General features: G+C 32.9%; 1 protein-coding gene across 1 annotated transcript; it reads right to left on the reverse strand.

Annotated features, from left to right (window-relative positions):
* Positions 1-860: 860 nt before the first annotated feature.
* Positions 861-22,881, reverse strand: LOC148601007 (vigilin-like). Its single transcript, XM_088556308.1, has 23 exons — positions 22,756-22,881; positions 22,596-22,671; positions 20,769-20,999; positions 17,952-18,060; positions 17,265-17,380; positions 15,915-16,121; positions 14,146-14,361; positions 13,517-13,831; positions 13,034-13,138; positions 12,727-12,805; positions 12,351-12,490; positions 11,490-11,708; positions 11,007-11,093; positions 10,197-10,547; positions 9,483-9,569; positions 7,889-8,023; positions 7,129-7,347; positions 6,525-6,669; positions 5,176-5,288; positions 4,450-4,689; positions 3,462-3,686; positions 2,684-2,899; positions 861-2,392 (listed from the first exon to the last, which is right to left on the reverse strand). The coding sequence occupies exons 3-23, from the start codon at positions 20,952-20,954 to the stop codon at positions 2,174-2,176; spliced, it is 3,729 nt and encodes a 1,242-aa protein (XP_088412434.1). The 5' UTR covers positions 20,955-20,999; positions 22,596-22,671; positions 22,756-22,881; the 3' UTR covers positions 861-2,173.
* Between the last annotated feature and the right edge of the window lie 1,157 nt (positions 22,882-24,038).

Raw genomic sequence — 24,038 nt, forward strand, 5'->3', positions numbered from 1 at the left:
AAAAAAATTCATGTCATGATCTGTAAGTGTATAAGTTTCATAAAGATTACCAGTAATTGGACTTCATGTCCTCCATTTTAAACATTAATGCAAAGATATAAAACAGACGGACAAAAACAAAAGAAAATGATGTGACATTGATTGAGGAAATGTCCCAATTTGAATGTAAAAAAGCACCCAATGAATACAAAATATCATTCTTCACCATATACATTCAATTTTACTGTACAACACTATGAAATACAAAAATATTTCTAAGTTTTTAGTTTTTTTTGTGGTGCAAGGTTCAAAATCTGGAATTATCAGGAGTTTCTCTGAAAAATTCAGGAATTGCTCAAAATTAGGAAAAATCCGGAGTCACTTGACAGACTGTATTCTATCTTTTTCTGGAATTAGAAATGGGAGTTTGGGTTGAAATAAATCTCAAATCCTTACTCTACCTAAAATTTAATCAACAAGATCACCTGAAAACTTCAAATATAAAATAGTATTTTCATATTGCTTGAAAATCTTACATGATACTAGGCTTTGCTTCTGAGAGACAGAGCTATTGGTATTTGAAATACAATGTACATTTAACTTTTTAATTGATAATGCATGCTAAGTTGATGTATTGCTAATGTCTCAACGAATGGAAATGTGAAAGACTTCCTTTAACACATGATGTGTGTCTGCGTAAAAAGTTCAAAGTCATATCCTAAATGCATACCTCAATACTGACAAAAAGATTTTGAGCCATTCAGGTATTGACAGAAAATCTACATATGTAGGACATATCTGACACTCCAACCCTAATATTTCTATGAAATCAAGTCCTGGACCCTTAAACCCATCAAAGGCATAAAAAAACATAGACAATATTATGTTTCCTTTATTTTAATTGTATTCTTGGTCTAGTTATTGTACATCTGTACATGAATGTATCGTCATTGTCTGTACAATATTGTACATCTGTACATGAATGTATCATCATTGTCTGTACAATAATATGTGATATACTTTAAACAATTGCATCAAAAACATCAACAAAAATATGTGATGTTGTATATATCATTATCAGACATATACAACCTATAAATAGTAACGAGTCAGCACTGGAAGAAAAAATGAAATAACTCTTTTGGTTCATGATAATGATAACTCATTAATGTTATTTTTTTGGTAGAAAATATATCTATTTTCTTATTTTTCTAAATATTGATTTTTTGACTAGGAAAATGATTAAGATTAAGTTCAATTTTGACAATCAATCAACTAGCATCATTTGAACACTTTAAAATAAATTCTCATTTTGCATATTTGTTTTATTCATCACTAAAGATACATAAAGCCCTCATAAAATTCAATTCATTCTTAAACAAGGGTACTTTCTCACTTCGCTGACAAAAAATAATCAATAATATAAAAATGGCTTGACACATAAAAAGGACCAACAATTCATTCACTCAAAAGGAAATCCCAATAACCATGAAAATAAAATATTCAAAATAAGCATAAAATATATGTATATGATGCCTATGATACAGAGAACATTTTCCAAGTCCATTGTTATAGCTTCATCTAAAAGACAAACATGTAATATGTCTTCTCTTTTGGATAAAATAGCACAAAAAAATTAATTCTGCTTTAACGATTTTGTTTGAAAAGTAACCCAAAATGTAAACAAACATAGTAACCATGGTAACAAAAAGATTAAAGGGTTATTCTCCAATCAAAAACAATGGAAACAGGGAAACAAATAAGTGAAGTGAGACATAAACACAACCAAACAGCAGTTAAAGATAAAATCCTGAATTAAGAGTCAGAGTTACCTGCCCTTTACTTAATGGCAAACAGGGTTATCTACCCTTTACTGAGGTCATACCCTAGAGAGCTGAATGTCCAGAAATCCATATTAATTATTATGAAAAATAAACATACAAATTTTTGTGTTATCACAATCATAAGTAAACTAAATAGATATCTTTTTATGTACAAATATTTCTATCACATAAAAAAATTCACAATTTGGTAAATAATTCAAATTGAACAATTTTAATTCATAACACAGATAACATGAGAAGGTGTACATGCATAATTTTTGACACACTATTTTGGTAATAAACAACTCAATCATACATATATTATTCTGTCCTCCCCCCTACACTGACCAGTCCATTTCTTAGTCTGTACATTAGCGTTTGCCAGGTCTTGGACCCCAGGCATGACTTGCTTTCGGTTGAACAACTGCGCCAAAAGAAGGGAAATCATCGGTGCTTGAAGTATCAGGAACCTGGCTCCATGGTGCTCCAACAACAGTAAATCCTGGCTGAGATACTTTACCAGATTCATGGCTCTTGCTGGGCGGTTTCTCTAGTTCCCTAAGATACTGCTGATCAATGAAATCTTGCAACTGCATATGAAAATAATAAGTATTGTCAAAAATTGAAAAAAAAGTAAACCTCATGGAACACTGTGCTATTCTTAAATTATGTTGTCTTCCCTTGTTGTTGAATTACACTAAATACAAATATTGTGATTAGGTAGATTATTTGAGACTGAAAAATCTTTATAATATTACACTTAAATCAAAAACATGATACATCATTACTATGTTTAAAATGTTTTTTTCAAGCTTAAATGTTAGAAGCAATTTAGTTCTTCATCTTATATTATGGGAATATGATAATAAATTATCACTTACAAATTCCTCTTCAATGTTGAGCAGATAGTCTCGGCAGTCATAAGCATCGTCTTCTCCTCCAGAAATGAAGATAATATCAGGATCCTCCCCTCCTCGTGGGAAACGAATGTCCACTTTAAAGTCGTCCATCAATTTACGAATGTTCTTTCCCTTAGCACCTATGATACGTGGGTGGACTCTGTGATCAATCTTACACTCAATGGTTGTCATTTCCTCCTAAAACCATATCAATGTAATTTTGTCAAAACTCTGTTAAGTTCTTAAGATGCCTTTCAGAAACACCTGTGCAAGAGCAAATGTTATGCTTGTCCCTCCTCTTTCACATTGAAAGGCCATTTAAAAGAATAAATATTTCAAAAGAGCAAAAAAAAGGAGCTTCCATGAATCAAGATTACTATTAAACAATAAAATCAATATAAATTATGTTACTGAACTTTAAGTTGCCTGAAAGATCATGGAATGTCATGTTTTATTCATCAAAAGATGAGTATGTAAAAGAATACATGTAATAGCATATTTTAAACTATTCCTAAAATATCAATGCTTACTAATGTAACCTAAAATGTAAAAAAAAAGTTTCATTTACAGTCAGAAATATACATTATTTTCCAAATTATTTGATATATCTCTAAAAGGTAAATGTCAAAAGTGGTACCTATAAGTAAATAAGAGCTTATAAAGACCAATTCCGAATAAAAAAGTCCCTAAAAAGGCAAATGTCAAAAGTGGTGCTAATAAGTAAATAAGAGCAAAAGACCAATTCCAAATAAAAACTTACATATTCCCTGACAATCTTCAGAATCTCCTCCTTTGCAGCATTAGCTTTGTCCTCGTAACCAGTGATTGTGATAGTGTTAGAATCAGGAGGATCATCCCGACCTGGAAACTGAATGTTAACATCAAACTGGTCACGGATTTTGTTAACAACAACACCACGACGACCAATGATCTTGGAATGGTACTGAGGATCAACTTCAACTTTGACCTGGAAGCTTTTCAGCATCTGAAAGTAAAATATATTGTTATTTCAATAAAAAAAAACTTCATGCATTGTTTAATGATTTACTACATTTTCATTAATATTTTATCAAGTATTTACCAAATTTAACAATATATACTGTAACTGTACTTATTTCCACAAATTTTGTGGTTATGCAACATCCGTGAAAATAAGGTTTGCAAGTCTCGTTCTAGTTTCAGTTTCCCTTTCGGAATTTCCGAGGTAGAAAATTGAAATCCAGAGACTGATCTGCATTTCATTGTTTAATTCTGGGAAATCGAAACACTGCATCACGATGCAAAATCTTCTATTTTATGCTTAACTTAACATTTTTATCCAGTAAAACTAAATATTTGTCATTTTTTATCAGTATTTTTACACGAAAAAATATTTTGCTATTAAGTATTGAACTCAATGCTACGTTATTGACGAATCTCCATGCATTTGAATGGTAGGCGATGACCCATCCTCATGAAACCATGGAGTCACATGACAAGACTTACATACCCTATAAGTAAACACCAATGTGTTCATAGACCAATAATTGTGAAATTAAGTATCCACAAAAATAAGTGCAATTTAGAATATGTAGTCTAAACTACATGTAAAATGGTCCAAAATTTATCAACCTTTCTGATATTTGGAACTGGAGTCTTTTAAGCAGGCCTAAAGCAAGCATAATTGCTAAATGTGTGATATTACAAAACAATGGTATTGTAAGTCAACCTTAATGTCAAGTTAATTTGTATATGTAACATCTACTAACCCTGTCTTCCTTCTCTCTCTCCAACTGATCACATTTGTCATGGAGAGCCTGTAGGGCCCGTTTAACGTTAGCAGGGGGACCAGTTACTTTAACAATGTCACTGTGTTCCTCTGCTGGGGGTATTGATATGTTTACGTCATAATCGCCCATCATGCGTCTGACATCTTTGCCTTGTTGCCCAATAATGTAACGATGATAGTCAAAGGGTACGGTTGTCTCCTCTGTGACTGGAACTAAGTCCTGTGTAACACAAGGATTTATCATAATTAGCATGCTTTTCTTGGTTACTTGAGTAACAAGAATTTAGCATATTAATACTACTTTTGTTTCCACAGAACTAGAATAAATATATAAATGAAGTATTACATTTTCTGGGAACTGAAACTATGATAGACTTCCAATGAAGAATACTTTTGATCTAGATTGTTGTAGCAAATTATATTTTGAACATATATGTAAATGGCTACTTTTAGTTAATTAGTTAGTCATTTCAGCAACTACAGCAATAAGAATTAATTTGACCCTACTCTCAGTACAAATCTAGATAAGCTGCTGGGTGATTCAAATAGCTTACTTCATTGAATTTTGCTCTACATTATACAAAAGTGTCCCAACTTAATTACCAATGAGCATATGTGTGATCTTCAGGACAGTGGCCTTTTTAAGTTAGAAAACTCAACAGAATTTGAACATTTTCTATCAGCCTTCAATTTTCCAAAAACTTACCAATAATGCCTGTTTAGCTGCCTCACAATTTTCAGGTTTACCAGTAATGATAATTACATCGGCTTTATTGTGACCTCCTTCTTCACCGTTTACATCACCATTTGGTACGTTCTCTACAATAATTGTGGATCATATTAACAGAACAACCAACATTTTTTTAGAAGACGAAATCCTCTATGTGGGAAAAGATGCCAATGTATATTTTAATCATGTTGGGTTGTGAAAGTATTATGCGTTAATGAATTACACAAATATAAAACTTTTAAAATTGACTAATTTTAGCCAGCCATCAACACTAATACTTCACTAATTTGTTATTAATAACACATGCATGTAACACAGTAAATTGCATTTTATACAAAATTAAATATCATTTCTAGAAAAGCCAACTATAACAGAAAGTGTTTAGATTTCAAGAATGTAGTATGCAATCAAGTTTTCTATCTGTGTTGAAAAAAAAATTCTAATACATTATGCAGTACACATTACTAGTCGTAATTTACAAATATCTAAACATTTTAAATCCTGACAACATTACAATAGCAGACCAGTTTACGCCAAAATGTAACATGCCAGAAATTTGACCATAATGCATATCTACTTGCAAATATGAAGCAATTTTATTCAGACTCCAAAGCCTTCTGTGAAATTTTTCAATAAAACTCAATATGAATTAAAGAGACTCAGACATACTCAAGTTCATGTCTTCATAAGGCAAACAAAAAGGAGATGAAAAAATCCTGAGTAAAAATATAATACAAAAAGAGAAAATATTATGGTAGAATCCAGACTTCAAAGCAAAACAAATCAGGCTTTCAAGTGACTTTTTTTTTAAAATAAGGGCTATTTTTATGGCAAAATTCTAAAAAAATAAAGGCTAAATTCAGGATTTTTTAGGGCTTTTAACACAAAAATAAAGGATGACATTCTTCCTTATTCAATTATAATACTAAAAGAAAAACAATTTATTTACCACTGGCTAAAGACAACAATATAAAAGCTATTTACCAACCCAGAAGATCATGTCCATGGCCATTAACAGTTGTATTAAGCAACTGCTAATGACCACCAAAATGTCTTCTGAGGTGTTTATTTGATCGTAATAGTCATTTTCTGAAAGTATACTAAGCTAGATTCCATTAATAATAACAATATAAAGGAAAATTACTTAATAAAAATTTCAAAATTCGAAAAATAAGGAATTTCTCAACAAAAATAGGGCTTTTTTTAGGATTCTTCTGCTTTTATTAGGAAAATTAGGGCTGCTTTTGAAAAATAAGGAAAATTAGGAAAATAAGGGCTCGCTTGAAAGCCTGCAAAACAATTTAAGATCTAGTATAACAACAAACCTCCATTCTGTTGAGTTGCTCTGTCTGGAAATTTAATACCAACTTCATGGGTTCGTGTTATTTCTTGCACATTGTTACCACGGTTACCCATCACAGTACGATGATACTGCTGAGAGATGACACATTCTACGGTCACCTGGGCATCCTGTAAACAAAATGTTAAATTTTATATTCCAAAGCAATGTGAACTTGAGTAAAAATTTGTTTGAATTACAAAATCTTCCTAAAGGTCTCACTGTTAACCCATAACACTGATTTAAGGCAGAAACCTTTAGTGATAATAGGAGTAACCTGTGAACATGCAATACTATTATCATATTTTGTTGAACCTGAAATAACAGGTTACATTTTCTGTAACATAGGTATCAAATTCAATCAAGAACTTGTTACTTAAGTAGTTATTAATTATAACAGAAAATTAATTCAAAAAGGCTTGGAAAGATGAAAGTTTCACTCTACATCAATATCTCCTACATGTTATACATGTATGTATATATATAATGATGTATAAACTTGAAGTAACATCATGCCGGCTAGAAAAATGAAGCTTGTTACTTTAGTAATATATATTTTACTGAGCAAATGCATCTGTAAGCACACTTACCAAATCTGCAACAATCTCAAGGATACGTTTCTTGGCGCCTTCAACACAATCTTTAGATCCTTTGATGACCACAGTTTCTGATTTAATGCCACTTCTTGGGAAGCTCACGGTAACACCACCATACTCATCAGCAATGTTCTTGAGTACCTCACCACGACGTGCAACAAAGTGGCGGTGGTGTTTGGTTGGTACACTCACTTCAATAGACACAATGTTATCCTGAAACATAGAACTAGCATGTCAACTGTCAATTCAGAGACAGGTTGTAACATAACTTCAATGTTAGGTCTCTGAAAAAGTTATATACTTGATATTATAAAGTCTGATCAAAAGTTAAGATTTAGATGCTTTTCCAATTTTTTTAAATATAAATTATCTTTAAATACTGATGGTGTGCTTTATATTTTCTATTAACAAAATCCTTAGCAGGCCATTTAAAATGGAAAAAAAATCTTTTATTTAATTATCAAGGGGAAATTCAACTAAACCAACCCCATTTTGGACTTTAAAATTGGTTCAGTTTAGACAAGTGTTTGTTTTAGACAGGTGTTTGGTTAAACAAAGTTCAATATACATTTAAATTGAGGTGAAGAGACTTTAAAAAGTTTCTGGTTTAGACAGATTTAACTTCATTAGGAATTAACAAATGAATTCATAAATCAATATATTATACCATAATACCATTTTTCATTATTATAAAAAATATCTTCATTTGTAGTATAGATATACGTAACATTGTGACAAATATACCAGTACTTACAAGACTCTTAACTCTTTCCTCCAATTCAGCTTTAGCTTTATCAACTGCTTCCTTCTTGCCAATAATAGTAATGAGTTCCTGATTGTCATCATCCTGACTAGGGAAGATAACTCTAGCTCCAGTTCTCTCCCTTACCTGGAACATTTTTTTTTTCTTTTAATTAAAAAATTATAATGAAAGTTCTGCAATAAACTTTTTTCCACCAAATATGAAGTGTGATTAAAAAACAATTATTAAAATCTCAAAGACAAAAGATAGATTTAGAGTTACTAATATTAAAACTGTTTTTCTTCATTAACCATTTATACATTTGACCAGACAACAAAAATGGTCATTGATAAAATCAATAATAAATATTCAGATAGAGAGAGCTGTAATGGTTAAATTTAACTAAAAAGTAAATATCACTTTTGAAGGAGAGAAAAAAAAAACAGGTCTGAAATATTATAATTTGATTTATCACTGAATCCATCCTTGTGTTGTGTCCTACTAAACAGCACAACCTTGATCTTAGGTCAAACGTCACCAACAATTGTCTAAAAATGGTCTAACAAACTACAGTCAAACCTTGATAGCTCGAACTCCAAGGGACCATTGAAATGTGTTCGAGTTATTGGGAGTTTGAGAAATTGAAGTTTGTATATTTCCGGATTTCTTTCTTTGCCGGTCCGAGTTCGACTTTATTGTTAGAAATTGCTTACTTCCACTGAAGTTGTGTTAGTTTGTGGATCTCTTACATTCATTTTTGGAAGATTATGTTGATTTGTGGACATTAAAAATGCCGTGTTGTCTGTTAAAAATGTCCAGAGTGCGGGTTCATAGGTCAATAATTTGTTTTCATACGATTTTCTTTCATGGTTTCATCATACTGACTTCGGAACATTCTCGAACTTCAATCAGTTTTATGTTAAGATCAAAATACCTAATTAGTGATGACTTAAATATTACCTGTAATTAATTAAAATGACACTGATTAATGATAGGGTTTCATGTTTTCACACCTTTTATTACCCAAGCTGACAAAATGGCTGACAAGTTCGAGTTAGTGAGGGTTATCCTCTTAAGATTTATTACTGAACGGACCGACTAGTCAGTTCGAGTTTTCGAGAAATCGAAGTTCGAGAAAACCAAGGTTATTTATATTGATTATATAGGAGAAAATTTTGGTACTTTGAATTGTGTTCGACAAATCCTGGGTGTTCGAGCCATCCGAGTTCAAGCCAGTGAATTTCGACTGTATGGTCTAACAAACTATCAAAAATATATTTTGAACAACAAAAAACTACTGGTAAGATAGGTCTTATTTGGGTGCATAGTCAGACTGATCACCATAGGGCATTTGCCCTTTTTTGTGGCAGTTTAAGGAGGTAGATCTAGGGTAAGGGACATAACTCTTACAAATCATTGGAAAACATTTTATATCAATATTTTCTAAGCATCAAAGAAACTTGGATTGATTTTATTTTATTTCAAATGAAAGCTTGATAGGCCTTGGTGAAATTGAATATGATGCAAACATATTACTAATTTCAATAGTTATGTCCCTTACCCCAGGTCTACCTCCTTAACAAATGGAGATTTTAAAGTACTTTACCTGTCTTATATTAGCACCATTTCTACCAATCAGGAATCTGTGGTATTCTGGTTTTGCTTTCACTTCAGCAGTAAATCCAGATTGTTGCTGAAAAATTTACATAGTGTAAGCAATGCATCAAAGCAAAATTTGGTCCCTAAGGGGTAGTTAAAATCTTCCATTCATTACAAAACTCAAAAATTCTTGAAATAAAAATAAAAATTAACTAATACAGTGTTCTAGGATTTTTCAGAAATTGAGGTTACCTGAGTAAAAATCCATATAAAATTAACTTTCCCACAGTCAATGACTGCTTTCCTAACAAAACAAATCCTTACAGCATATGAAGTTTTCAACTTGCCACAGGAAAGTGTAACTAAGTGCCTAACTTTCCCTGACCCAAATTTCACTTGCCCCGGGTAACGGGAAATAGGAATCCTAGAACACTGCTAATATCACAAAGCTGTTTGATAACAATGTTTACAGCATCAAAATCTCTTCCCTGGTGAATTTTAGCTTATACTGCTTTCTTGTCATCAAATGATCCCCTCACATGGTCAAAGAGCTCAGGATTAGACTATTGTTTTGATAAATGCTTCCATTTTGTCAAAAGAGATGATCACAGAATATGGTCAAATTATGGTCAACAAGCTGGAGATATGATTGGTGTTTATTTAATGAATAGTTAATAGATTATTGTTTTGATAAATGCTTCCATGAATTTTCTAAACCTACTTTTTCACTGGCCAATTCTAAGAGCTGTTTCTTAGCATTTTCAACATCATTCTTTGGTCCTCGGATTGTCACAGTGTTAGCTGTAGAACCCTGCTGTGGAAAGCGGATGATAACATTTCCACATTCCTGGGCAATAGATCTAATCAGCCGACCTTTAGCACCGATGATAGAGTTGTGCAGATTGTGAGGGATGTCAATTTTCTCCTCTTTAATGTTGGCCAAATCTTTCTGAATATCCTCAATCATTTTCTTGGCTTTCTCTACATTAGGTTTCTTGCCAGTGATGACTATCATGTCAGACTCAGCATTCTCACTGGGTAAGTCTATCTTCGTGTCAGTTTCATCTCTGATCTGTTAAAAAATTCTATTTTTAAATTAAGGACGTAAGCTTTATTATAACCTGGAATTGCCAAAAGTACAGGTATATATTGTACCTAAACTATTTTTTGTCTCATTCAACACAAATTTTCATTTTTAATCAACTGTAAAAATGTTGACCGCTATAATTTGAGACATAAACCTTAACATTATACATCCTAAGCACAGGTTCAGCCATGCTAGTGGCTTATGATATTAACTCCATTTAGACAACTTCCCCTATATGTTTCGGTCAAAAAATAAGCAATTTCTTAATGGACTGAACAAATTTGTTCTTCATGGACTGGACAAATTTTTGCCAAATTGGTCAGACAGCCCAGGGAATGTGGCCATGATTGAAAGATGCAAGTTATCTTGCAATACAACTTTCTTTATCTAATTATATTAATAAAGAACAACAAAGTAACAATCATGATTAACAAAACTGTTTACCTTCCTGATGTTAGATCCACCTTTTCCAATGATATTTTTGTGGAAATCTTTGAAGATGTGTACCTCCGCCTTGTAGTTACTGGCAATCTGTAAATAAGTGAAATATGTGTAAAATCAAAATACAAGAAAGTTACAGGGATAAAACATTTCAACACATACTAACAGTTTCCTGTATCAGATGGTCAATGTTTTCATTTTTAGGGCCATGTATGAATGGATGATACATGGGCATGGGAAGTCTCTCAAACTCATTGAATAACTTCACTATTAATACATTCAAAGATGTGTACCTCCACCTTGTAGTTCTGTAGGTATAAATGTATAAAACTGAAATTTACATGCTTACTCATTCACTATTACTTCAATTTTACTAACATTGTACCATGAAAAAACAGTTTTAAAGAATTCATTATTAAATGAGCAAGGTGGTTGATGGAATTTCTTTTTGTAACAATTTGGTGAATGATCAGATTTCATACGTACCATTTCTGTGTGCATATGTTGAAGATATTTATGGCATTTATCCACATCATCTTTAGGTCCACGTAATTGTACAATATCACTCTTCTTGCCTGGATCTGGGAATGTAATTTGTACTTGGTTGAATTTATCCTTGATTTCTTTAATATTATCTCCCCTTGCACCAATGATGGTTCTGTGAAATCTTTGTTCAATGATGATGTCTCGCGTCTTTTCGTTTTCCTAAAAGTGAAAATGATCATTAACATAAAAGAAGATGTGCTTAACTATTAAGTAGCAGTCAATAAAAAAATCAGACAGAAGGTGATTCCTTCAAGTCAAAAACCCTAAAATTAATTTTTTATTTCTAATTTGGTAACAGTTTCAGTTTGTAATTTGGATGTCATACCTTTGAGATAAAAATTACAGTGTGTATGACACTGGCAATTTGCAGGAGTTGTTCTTCATGAAGTTGATTTGAGAGGTAGATATATGTATGGTTTCCTCCAATTTACAGGCATATGCATAGATTGAAAAAACGTTGTTTGGTGGATTTTTCTGCACCCTAAAAACACCTTTATCATCGGCAAAGTCTGATTTTAATATGGACTGTTACTTAAATAGAAAATCCCTTATGAATGTATGCAAGGGACATGTTCTATGTTCAAGTTACTGTAAACAAACTTAGAAAGCAAATATTAACCCCAATTCATTGCTGCAAATAAATTAGTTTATGGCATATTCCTTACTAACCATGTCAGACTTTAAGACTTTAATACATTGGTTGTTAAAGATTATGCGAGTTTCACATATAAAACATGTATATAGAATACAGATCCTGCTACAAAGTACATGTAATACAAAATTCCAGAATTTAATACTTGCCATTCTCTTAGCCATTTCCAGGAGCTCTTCTTTAGCAGCCTTGACACCTTTAGGGTCACCCTCGATTCTAATGATAGGGCTGTTCATTTCATCTGATGGAATCTTTATAGCAACTCCTGTTTCATTCTTAATCTTGGTAACTGGAAATAAAATCACCAGGTCAATAGTTTGATTTTAAAACTTGATGTATTTCCAAATACCAATATTTTTAACATTTTTTCTTCTTCTAAGGTTTTTATAAAATGAAAGTGTGTCACAAGAACCCCTTCTCAATAAAACTCACTTCCATCAATAATTATTCAATTCTGAATCAGATATATTGTGTGAAATAGTGAGTTATCATGATGTAAGATTGCCTGAGATTTCAATTACAAACCATTTTGTCCATTCTTTCCAATGATATGTTTGTGAAAACGTTGATCGACTTTGATTTCTTCAAAGGCCATCCTCTTTTTCTGAAATTGGACAAAATCAGCATAAAAATATGGAACATTAATATAAACACACCAAAACAATAAGTTTGAATAACATAAGCTTTTAACTATATCCCCAATTAATCCTTCATGTGAAATATCTACTAAATTGTCCTAACTGGTTATGAAATATACAAGTAAGTTGAAATTAAATACTAGACACATAATGCTCCACACAAAACAATGACTGAAATTCTGTAATTGCCTTACCAGATCCTTGACGATAACTTCTAGTTCCTTTACAGCTTCATTTACTTCCTCTGGTGGTCCTTCTACATTGATCTTGTCAGAACCATCAATGAATTCAATGTGAACCTGAAAAAAAAGTAATATTCATCATCATAGGCATTGACACCAGAGGCACTGTGATAAAAATTCTATGCGTTGGTAAGGATTTGTCCTCATTTAAAAATTCTGCTAGTTCATAGAGATCAAGATAAACTAGGAGTCCACAGCCCAAGGCTGAAAAGAAATGCTAATGTGTCTGTAAAAAATTCACTTTAATATTGGTCCACTACATTTATGTACATGAATTTAAAAATCTGTGGATAAAAAGATATTACCATGAGGACCAGGAGATTTTATTATACCAATATATTCTTCTGTGGAAATTTAAAATCTCAAAGCCTATTTCCATTTTGACTGAAACAATAAAAAATTACCTACAAAAACAATTATTCAGTATATGTTTACCTTAGAGAACTGTTCTGTGATCTTCTGAATGTTAGATCCCTTTCGTCCAATAATGTAACGATGGAGCCAAGCTGGAGCATCCACCTCAGACAGTACATTACTGTTGGCCTTGGAGTAAACCATGGTGAGGGCAGGGCCCAATTTGTCCTGCTCTCCTCTTAAGGTAATGGTCTCAATTGTGTCATCCAATGGAGGTACCTCAACGGATACACCAGTCTCCTTAAGAATTTCATGAATGCCGCTGTATCTTGGTCCAATAATGTACTTATGCTGGGTCTTTCTAACTTCAACAGAAACGGTCTGGCATTTTCTTTTCTGAAATGGGTACACAAATTCAGTTATTTGAAGTATAAAGGTCATACTGATATATCTTAAAACAAATTAAAATGTCGAAAGTTCATTAAAATGAAAATCATAAACATTAATGACAAACAGTGTTGTAATACTGGTGTTAATGCAAATGGAGGACTTCATTTCATATGATTAGCAGTCATGAACAATTTGAAAGAAAGATGAGCTGATGAAGTTACTGACTCATGCTCATTTTACTGTTTAATGTCAAATCTACTTAATTAAAAACCTAGAAAATACACTTTAAAGATATGTACATGTATGTGAACATTAATTACCTTTTCTATGTATATTTTCATGATCTGCTCTTTACATTTGAGTACACCGTCTTTATCCCCAGAGAGTACTATTTCATCCTTCATTACACTTGGTGGAGGAACATTTATTTTGGCACCAGTTTCCTGTATCAGTCGGTCAATGTTTTCATTTTTAGGGCCACATATGAATGGATGGTACATTTTGGGCACCGGAAGTCTCTCAAATGCAAGTTTTGCCTACAATTACAAAATGCAGAGACACTATTAGTAATTATTGGATATATCATTTAAGTATATTAGAATTCAGTTATGCAGGAGTAAAGTACAAGCCTAAACCAAACAATGAAAAAGGATTGCTACATTTAAATAGTAATATAAACAAAATAAAATTAAATCTGTTACATCACATATATGTTAAAAAAAACATATGCACTTGAAAATTTTAATTCTATTTCCCAATTAAAACCTTTATCACAACTTGTACTACTTCACATTGTTGTTGTTGTACATTTCAATGTTATGTCAGTCTTGCACCAGTAATATAATGTGGCCTTCCTAAGTAAAATTCTTGATTCTCATGTTAGTTATGGGGGGAGAATCAGTAACAGAGGGGTGTGAAACATAAACGACTGAAAATCGTTCTGTCTGAAATATTGTATGCAGTTCAGAGATGATTTTTTAAACTTTTAAAGCAGGCACAGAGCATTGTTTTAGGAAAGTTCTTGCATAAATTCCCATTGGTTGAAACATCAACAGTCATTATCTAAACCCCATCCTTTTTAGACAAAGCCTTATTTCATAAAATTGTTCACAGCTAGAGCACTCAACAGATAATGGAGATGTGTTTTTATTAATTACGTGGCAATGAAAAATTGGTCAAAAGTTGCCCCTTTGAGATCAGGGAGGCTGCAAGAACTAAGGAGTCATTTAAACTGATCCAAAAGTTAAAAGATTCAATCATTCTTTTTTTAATTCCGAAAAATCGACCAGATCTTCTGTACTTTTATTACTCCAGCAGTGCTAGAGGTTGTCTGGCAAGCTATTTTCTGACTTGGAGTCATCCTAACCTCTAGCAATCTGACATGCTGAAAGCCACCACAAATGTGAAATAGCTGATCATGTGTTTTAAAATATTTTAAGTCTTTTATTTATATAAAAGAAGTTTAATCTACCGGCAATCAAGCGATAAAAATCCTAAATTTTTGTTGAATAAATAGAAAACATTTGTAATGAAGACATTATCAAAGTGACCAGCCATTGTGAATTAGGTCACTAATTTTACGGAATACAAAATATTTTTGACAAAATGAACTTAAATTGGTAAGGGCAATACGTTGGTTAATTTAATATGTTTGTTTTGTAAATTTTAAAATCCGTAATTTTATCAACCATAATTACACATTCAAAAAGCTAAAATCCAAATTTGAAGTTCATTTAATCTGTTTTTACAAAGGATTTCCAGGATTGCTGAATTTTCTAATTCGGTAGTCATTGGTTTTTCTTCTATTTATTCACCTTATCTTGTGATATGGTAAAGTAACTGTATAAAATATTCTAAATGGTAAATATTTTACAATAATTTCAAAGAACCGCAGAACGAGCGGTATGCAATATGGCGCTCAGAAGTAGGAGGCTGGGGTATGGAGGAACAGAATTCCAACCTTTTATGTTGTAGGAGTACTGTATTATATCACTCAAATGCATTTTACAAAACTATCCATATTGTGTTTCTATCCTTCTTTAAAAAGTACCAACATTCTGTCAAGATAAAAAAGTTCGTAAGATCATACCTGTTCATCAGATATGCATTGTAATTCATGTCTAGCTCTTTCTATTCCTTCTTTGGTGCCAGTAAGTTTAACAACATCTGATCCTTCATCAGGTTTAGGAATAGATATCTTGGTGGATGTGCTCAGTTCTAATTCCTGGAGTTTCTTTCCACTTTTTCCCAAAATAAATCTGTGGTGTTCTCTAGGTATCTTGAGATTAAGACTGGCCTAAAATGGAAAACATTGCAGTGTACTATAGGTTTTGCAACATTATATAGTACAAAAAACTTCTTACACAATGAAACAAAATCCTCTCTTAAACCACCTTTAAGGAGAAAAGATGCAAGATAAATCTTGAAAGACAAGCATATCCTACACAAACCACTAATACATTGTATATATACAATTAGTTTCAATGAATTTCATATTCATAGCACATATAATTAAATTTGATTTGTAACAAGCATTTTGATTGGTTGGTTTTCTATGAGGATAAGTGGTCCACATTCAGCATTCAAATAATTCCAAACATAAAACCGTTCTGATTATGAATCAATTCTAAATTTGGATTTGAAGCCATTAAAAATCAAATTAATAGGAATATTCCTAATTTCTGAAGAGGTTGTAAGAAATAACATGTGTTAACTGCCACAAACCAGGTTATTTTGTATAACCTGTTCAAAAATTAGAAACATTCCTTTATTTTCAAAATTAACCACCATTAGTTATGCTTATGGCCAAAATATTGGAAAGTAATAATGGAACTGACCTGACATAACCTGGAAAACATTAACAACTCAGAAAATTACCATGTTGAGAGTATTTGTTTGTTTGTTTGTTGGGGTTTAATGGCCGAGCAGCAATATTTCAGCTATATTCAGATGATGAACATGAAATGATGATGAAATGAAAAAAGGGATAGGACACAAGGATAATTGGGTCAACAAATTTTGATTGCCACTGGAAATAGGGAGAGGTGGGTAGGGTCGGGCAATTTAGCCTCCTGTGGCGGAGCCCTATGGTTCCTACTCCAGGAGAATACCACAGTAGGGTTCTTTAACGTGCGAGGAACGTGGCATCTTTTCCAACACGGTGCACCACTATGGTTTGCGGTCAGGTTTTCCGTATCATAGCCTGACAACCCCAGCATGTAACACACCAGGGTTACCCCATTCCACCACCTGGGGCACATAACCCAGTTGCTCTGTGGGCAGAGCGCCCTAGCCTCTGGCTAAGGTTCTGAGCACTATTTAGTCGCCTTTTACGACAAGCTTAGCGCTGGTGCAGGCCTATTCTTTTGACACCCGGACATGCACGGGGCCCATGTTGAGAGTAAACTGAAAGAGATGGTATACATAAAACAATGCCCACCTGTGTCTGTAATTTAGCAACAATTTCTCTCCTGGCCTGCATAACATTCTTATCTTTTCCATGGATTACAACAGTCAAACTTTGATCTTTGGCCAAACTCATTTCAATTGATACATCTGAAGGAAAGTAAAGAAAGGCATATAACACAATCAACACTGTCATAAATATTGATATTTTCAAGGAAACAAGTTGCAATATACCCATTATAACTGAATAAAGGACCATTATCAGAAATAGCCGACTTCCTATAATTTTCTTAAAGATCTGTGGTATATTTCTTTTTATTTTCAAAGGGTACCTACACTGTTTTGATTCGTAAAATATGTAAATATATTAAATGAAATTTTAGGGTGGGAGAGGGGGAGGGCACTTTTAGTACTTGTATATGGGTGGGTGTTCAGGTCTCTTGACAACATATGGTTTTATACCAAACACCAATAGAACTTCTATGGATGGCTCCCCTGGTAAAAATGCCTTCCCCAGATACCTCATGTCTTTTAATTGAACAGCCCTTAACACTTCATTCAGTTCCATGTTCAATTAAAACATATTAGGATAAAAAGGTGATTACTTTTTTCAGACACTTTATTGAAGGCTTTCATCAGGTGAACCTTGGATTTGAAACTTAAAAATGTCAGGGACTTTCCACCTTCTTAATGTAATTTTGAAGTTTGGTAGGTAACTTACTGTTTTTTGCCATAATATCTTTACATGTCTCTGCTTGTTTGGTTTCATCTCCAAAACTATGCTCATTCATCTCTCTGTATCTTCTTTCTTCTAGTGGAACTGTAAACACCTAAAAATAAAAACAAGCATATTTAATGTCAATATAGTGTTTATTGGGTTTTACTAGAAACATTGAACTTCATCTTTATGTTTGATTCATAACTTACTACTTAAGCTGAAAAAAACATTATTTTCTTTAAATAATTTGAATCACTTCTGCTGCAGTGAATAATGTCAAATGGACAGTTTTCAGTAGGATTTTGTGATGATAAGTCTAGGACTCAACACTTGGCGAGTCCCAAAAATATTTTGTGAGTCCAATGAAAAAGGTGAAGAGTCTAAGGTTACTAATAGTTGTTTGGAAGATGACTATGTCAAAAACTATATGTATAACCAACCAAAATGAAAGGTTTCGTGAAAAGTAAACCTTCCAACATCTACATGTAGTACAAATTCTTTCAACCATTGGCCTTGCCATTTGACAGGTTCCAATATAGATGGAGAAATGAGCAAAAACTTTTCCTTGTTTGTGCTCACGTCTCCTATTTGTGTATGACAGGGAGAAGTAGGGCTGCAACAATAAACCTGAACCACAAACAATAGGTGTTGGCAGTGTGGGCAGCTTTCCAAATACATTTTGGCAACCATCATTTGATTGGCGAGTTCTAAGGAAAGTTAACCAGCCAACAGCTTATTCAGTTAAACATCCCTTAACATCATATATTAAAAATATGTTCCCTGCATATTAAGAAGTTTAGCTTGAATATGTCAAGTGAACTTTGCACAAATTTATTGCATTATTTATTATTAAAAGCATTGTTTACGATCTGCCATTTTAATTTCTGGTAAAAGGATGTGCCAAAACCTATGTGACGGTCCCCATCTCGAATTAGTAGTCAAACGAAATTATCTTGATAATTTATGAAATGTTACCTTGCAAATTAGTTGTTTATTGCCGAAATGAAATTGAACAAGAAGCAAATGATACCCCTTTTCTTGTTTCATGATGATGAATCTGTTGAAATATAATTTTATTTTTAAAATATGAGTTCAGAGATGGAGTACTTTAAGTACTTGAAAAACTTCAATGAGAGGGAATATTCGAAAATGGAAAAGTTTTTGATAAATTTAGAAAAAATGAAAAGATAGTTGAAGAAAGAAAAAGAAAGGCAGAAGACAGTCAAATCCAAGAGAAAACTGATGATAGTACAGACAAAAAACAAACTAAAAAAATTGGCTAGTTGAATTTCTATTTGGCTGGCAAGATCTATATTCCATAAGCCAGTATGGCAAATTGTGAAAAAAAATGGTTTCCCACACTGTTGTTGGGATGTTGTGGACAAATGATATGTATCACAATATGTATTGCAAACAAAATGTTGCCATATTTCTGACTTGAAATTAGATGTTGGTGTCTCCTGTTCCACGCTAATTTCCATTTTTTCTATTAAGACTTCTTACTTGTATAAAAATATACAACTAAGAACATGAGTTTTGCACACAGCACAAAAACAAAGGTTAATTTTTTTCCATTTTTTAAAAAGTAGATTACAACATAGATAATCAAAGTGCTGATAGAACTGGAGGTTTTTGATTCTTGTGAAAACTGTAGCATTAACAAAATTTCAAAAATTACATGATGTGAAATAAAACTGTAATCATACATTTCCATTTCCCATATTATTTAGGACTGTTTTTTCCCCTAATATGTATAAACTGAATGTCAATCGTTACTACTTCTTAGTATAAACTCTAATTGACAGTTAAAATAGTATTCACAAACATTTACAAATTTTGTGCCATTTCACCTTTTCCCAATTTTTTAAACCCTTCCATAAGTTAATTTGCATACAAAATGTACATTCAAAAACTATTTTAACAGAGTATTACCATACACTGTATTTATAAGTAAATACTAAAATAAACCAATTTCGTATAAAAAATAATTTCCTTGACAAAAATAACATTTTCCGAAACAGATGTTATCTTTATTCCTGTTATACTTTTATAAACATTCTAAGGAGGTAGACCCGGGGTAAGGATCATAACTCTTAAAATCGGTGACATGTTTGTATCATATTTAATTTAACCAAAGCCTATCAAGCTTTCATTTGAAACAGAATGAAATAAGTCCCAATTTCTCTGATGCTTGCATGAGATTGATGTAAAATGCTCAATACAAATGTTCCATTGATATGTAAGAGTTGTGTCCCTTACCCTAGGTCTACCTCCTTAAAGTCTGATTTTACATCTTTCCTGACTTTCTAACTTCAGTTGTGTACAAATAAACTTCTAAGATGAACATTTTCACGAATAATGTAACTGAACTCGTAGTTTCTGAGTCTGAACATAATATGCTATTGCCATTATTTCCAAAATTGGTTGTAAATCTTCCATGTATGTTACCAAGAACTTCGAAATAGATATACTGTATCATTGTCACATTGTAACATTTAAATACTCAAAACATAAACTACTAGCATGGTTTGACACTAACTACATTTGTTTGGTGGTCAACAGGACAACTTCAGAGGTAAAACCGATAGTCCCCAGTGGGTAATGGCGGCTCTCTTCTTAGGTCTTACAAAAAAAATAAGGCAAAATTTAAATAGTCAATAGGACTACCATGAACAATTTTCCATGTAGTCCTCTCCAAAATCAGGGTGGCACAGGACTAAAGGACTACTGTTAGTGTCGATCCCTGACTACAAAAAAAAAGTTTAAAACCTTGAACAGACTACTTTAAGGTGACTAATTTCTTAAATGTTTAACAAATACCTGTGTGCATGTTGATGATCTCATGTGAAACTTATTAGTGGCTGGCCACGGCTTGACAGATTCAGTTGAAGTAATTTCTGCTCCTCTAGATAATTCTGGGAAAGCCTCATTGTATGTTGGTGGACTTGTTGGTGCATTGGGTACGTACGCACCCTCTTCAATATGTGGAACCTCATTAGTAGCCATGTCCAAACTCGTTTATCGGGGCAGTTCCAAGTCGAACAGTACTAGCTTAAAGATAAAATTGATAAAAATGTCAGTCTCAAAGAATTGATGAAGAACTGTATATGGATATACATGTACAAGGACAAATTTGCAGGGGAATTTGAACTTTATTCCCTCATATTGTATAAACCATATACATTGTAATTTAATAAAACAAAGCAGAATATGATAAGTTAGTTAAGAACCAGGAGCTTCAAAAACAAGGGATCTTTCCTTAACAAAACAGAACTGTCGAGTAGCATGAGAGAAATTTCAATACCATATATATATCAGAATACTTTGAAGTGGTGCAATACTATCATGATTTGTATCATCGTATAATATGGGACAGCCTTGCATTAACAGCAGGCAGTCTATATTTTTTTGGAGACTAAAAGTCCTTTTAATCATGATCAAAACTGTGTAAGGGCATTTGCAATTTGAATAACTGCTCTTCAGTATATGTCAGTGACTTTCAGCTTTGGAGCACATGTAAAGCAGACCACTAAATCAGGCGTAAAAATTAGGAAATGCGAGCTGGTAGCCCAAACCATATTTTAGTGCAATATTTTCTATATGTTCAACTAAATTTTACCCAAAAGTCTGGTAGCCCTTGAAATCTAGTAGCCATGGGCTACCGGGTGACTGCTAATTATTTCCCCTGCAAGACAGAGGACAGAATAGGACAATATGGAACATTTTGGTATCACAATTCAGGGCAGACTATACATACATGAAGTCTATCTTCCTGACCAATGATTAATAAAGAGGAATCATTGGTGAATGAATCGGTACACTTTAACTTAGACGGCCATACTTTATGTTAACTTCATCATGGATGTCTAAATTCTCTTATTCAACCCCGGAGTAGATCAAATAACAATTCCTAATTAGTTGATCCAATCTGTCTAAGATAGAGTTGAAATTTTGAGTAAAGCTGAGTGTACCAATCATTTATATGGGTTTTTAAGAAGTATTTTGTTTTTGTTTTTAATAAGTCACTCTAAGGTACTTGGTTAAGATTTGATTACAAAACAAATAGTCATTGACTATCATGGAGATGTAAGCTGAAACCGTCCCTGTAAATTAAGAAGAATCATGAAGATACTGAATGATTTTAAAATAACAGTACACTGCTATAATCATGAAATGTTCTGTTGAATGTGTATCGAACTATTGAAATTTGTTCAGACATATATGACTTTTCATAAACATTGGTATACCATTAATATTTTCAAACACTGATGTATATGTAGAAACACAAAAATGGTCATGTGTAAATATAAATTGAAAACAAGTACACAGAAGATAATTTTCAGAAATACTATAGTAGTAGAAATGGGGTTTCAACTTCAAGACCACAAGTTATGTCAAGTAGAACAGAGAACAAATATGACAGACACTGCCACTGGCAGATGGAGTACTGACATGAATATTGCGCATCAATCCCGGATGTTAATTTAACTTGTAGTTACCAACGAAAAGACGCTATTTACTACAAAATCTAACGTCAGAACACCAAAATAACTGACTACACGACCAAAGTAAATAGCCACGTCGACAGGTACAGAACCCAAAACATGCCGACGTGTCGCCCGTCCTGATCTAAATTTATGTACTTACTCAAGTACTGCGTCCAAAAATCCGTCCTAAATTGGTTTTTTATTCTTCTTGGGCTCCAATGTGGAAGCTTGCTAGTCTAAAAGAAAATTGTATTGTGGTAATATTAAGTAAACAAAAGATATAAGTGTCAAAATTTTGACAAATATGGACCGACACTTACCACCTCCAAGAGGAACTACCTACTCAAAAATAGTTCTTGACCTATGATATTAGTGCGCAGTCGGTAGTTATTAATGTCATATACAATCTGATTGGTCGATCGCTAATTTTGCTGCGTATGTTGAACCATTCCCGTCATTCATAACATATTTTCACATTTGGGACTATTTTATCGCATTGATTTTGGTCAGTTTAGACGTATCTTCCTCTGTTTACTCCAGGTTGTGAAAATCTGTGATAGAAGTAATCGTTAGAATTGGCAAGTGCTCACTTTTGAATGCTCTTCTTGTACTTATGAATCGTCACGTGGCAGTCCTATGACGCCTAGCGTTGACGTCAAAGGTCATTGTAACTAATTGAGGCTCTTATGGGTTATTTTAACGAAAACCCAGGGGCGCGGAACGTCAACTTTCTGACAATTAAGTTTAACAAAGCCCATAACCACACTCTTTTTTCAAAATTCACTAGTGATGACGTTTACACTTTTGATGGGAGATGTCTCTAGATGGCTTTGTATACATCTCCGACCGGTGGTGGATGGGGGTGGGGGGGGGTGGGGGGGGGGTGGGGGGCTTCTTAATTCAGAGCGGGATAATTTTTTTCCACCAAGCTATTAAGCGGATATTTTTTATGCGGGAAATGAAAAATTACAAAGTAGAGGGGACGCTTTGTGTGTGTAGAAAATCATAGTACTTAAACCGCGGGGGGGGGGGGGGCAGACAGTGGTTTTACAAGGGTTCGCCAATCTCATTAGCGATGTCATATTCACTAATTTGCATATCATTAAGTGTTTGCGATAAACCTACTATTTAAACAATTGAAAATTTAATGATAGAATTCATGTTTCGAAAGCCAACAAATAGCTCTTTTACTTGAAAAATAAATTTGTAATGATATTTTTAAGTAGACCTCTACTTTCATATGGAATTATTTTTAAAATTTTATGCTATTATAGTCTATTTACTGAATATTTATTTAAAAAAAAATATCAATTTACCCCTAGGAAATGAAAGTATGTATGAGTATTTTAGAAGTGGTCGGTGTTTCTACTGTTTTCTTGGGTGTACCAACTCTATGTAGTCAAATTTTGATTTAAAAAACTTCGTTTGGACATGTTCCAAATGTTAGCAAAGAAAAGAGGGGAAGATTATTTTCTAATTAAGTGATATAAATTGTATCTTGTGTGTGATCTCCCTTTTTTCAAGTGACTATCACTGAGATTAACCTTTATCTTCCACCATATCGATATTTATCAAGTTACTAAATGAGTGGGCATGGTCCATA

Source organism: Perna viridis, chromosome 12, assembly GCF_037379345.1.
Source record: "Perna viridis isolate PV_CMFRI_1.1 ecotype Kerala chromosome 12, ASM3737934v1, whole genome shotgun sequence".
In the NCBI taxonomy this organism is placed as follows: Eukaryota; Metazoa; Mollusca; class Bivalvia; order Mytilida; family Mytilidae; genus Perna; species Perna viridis.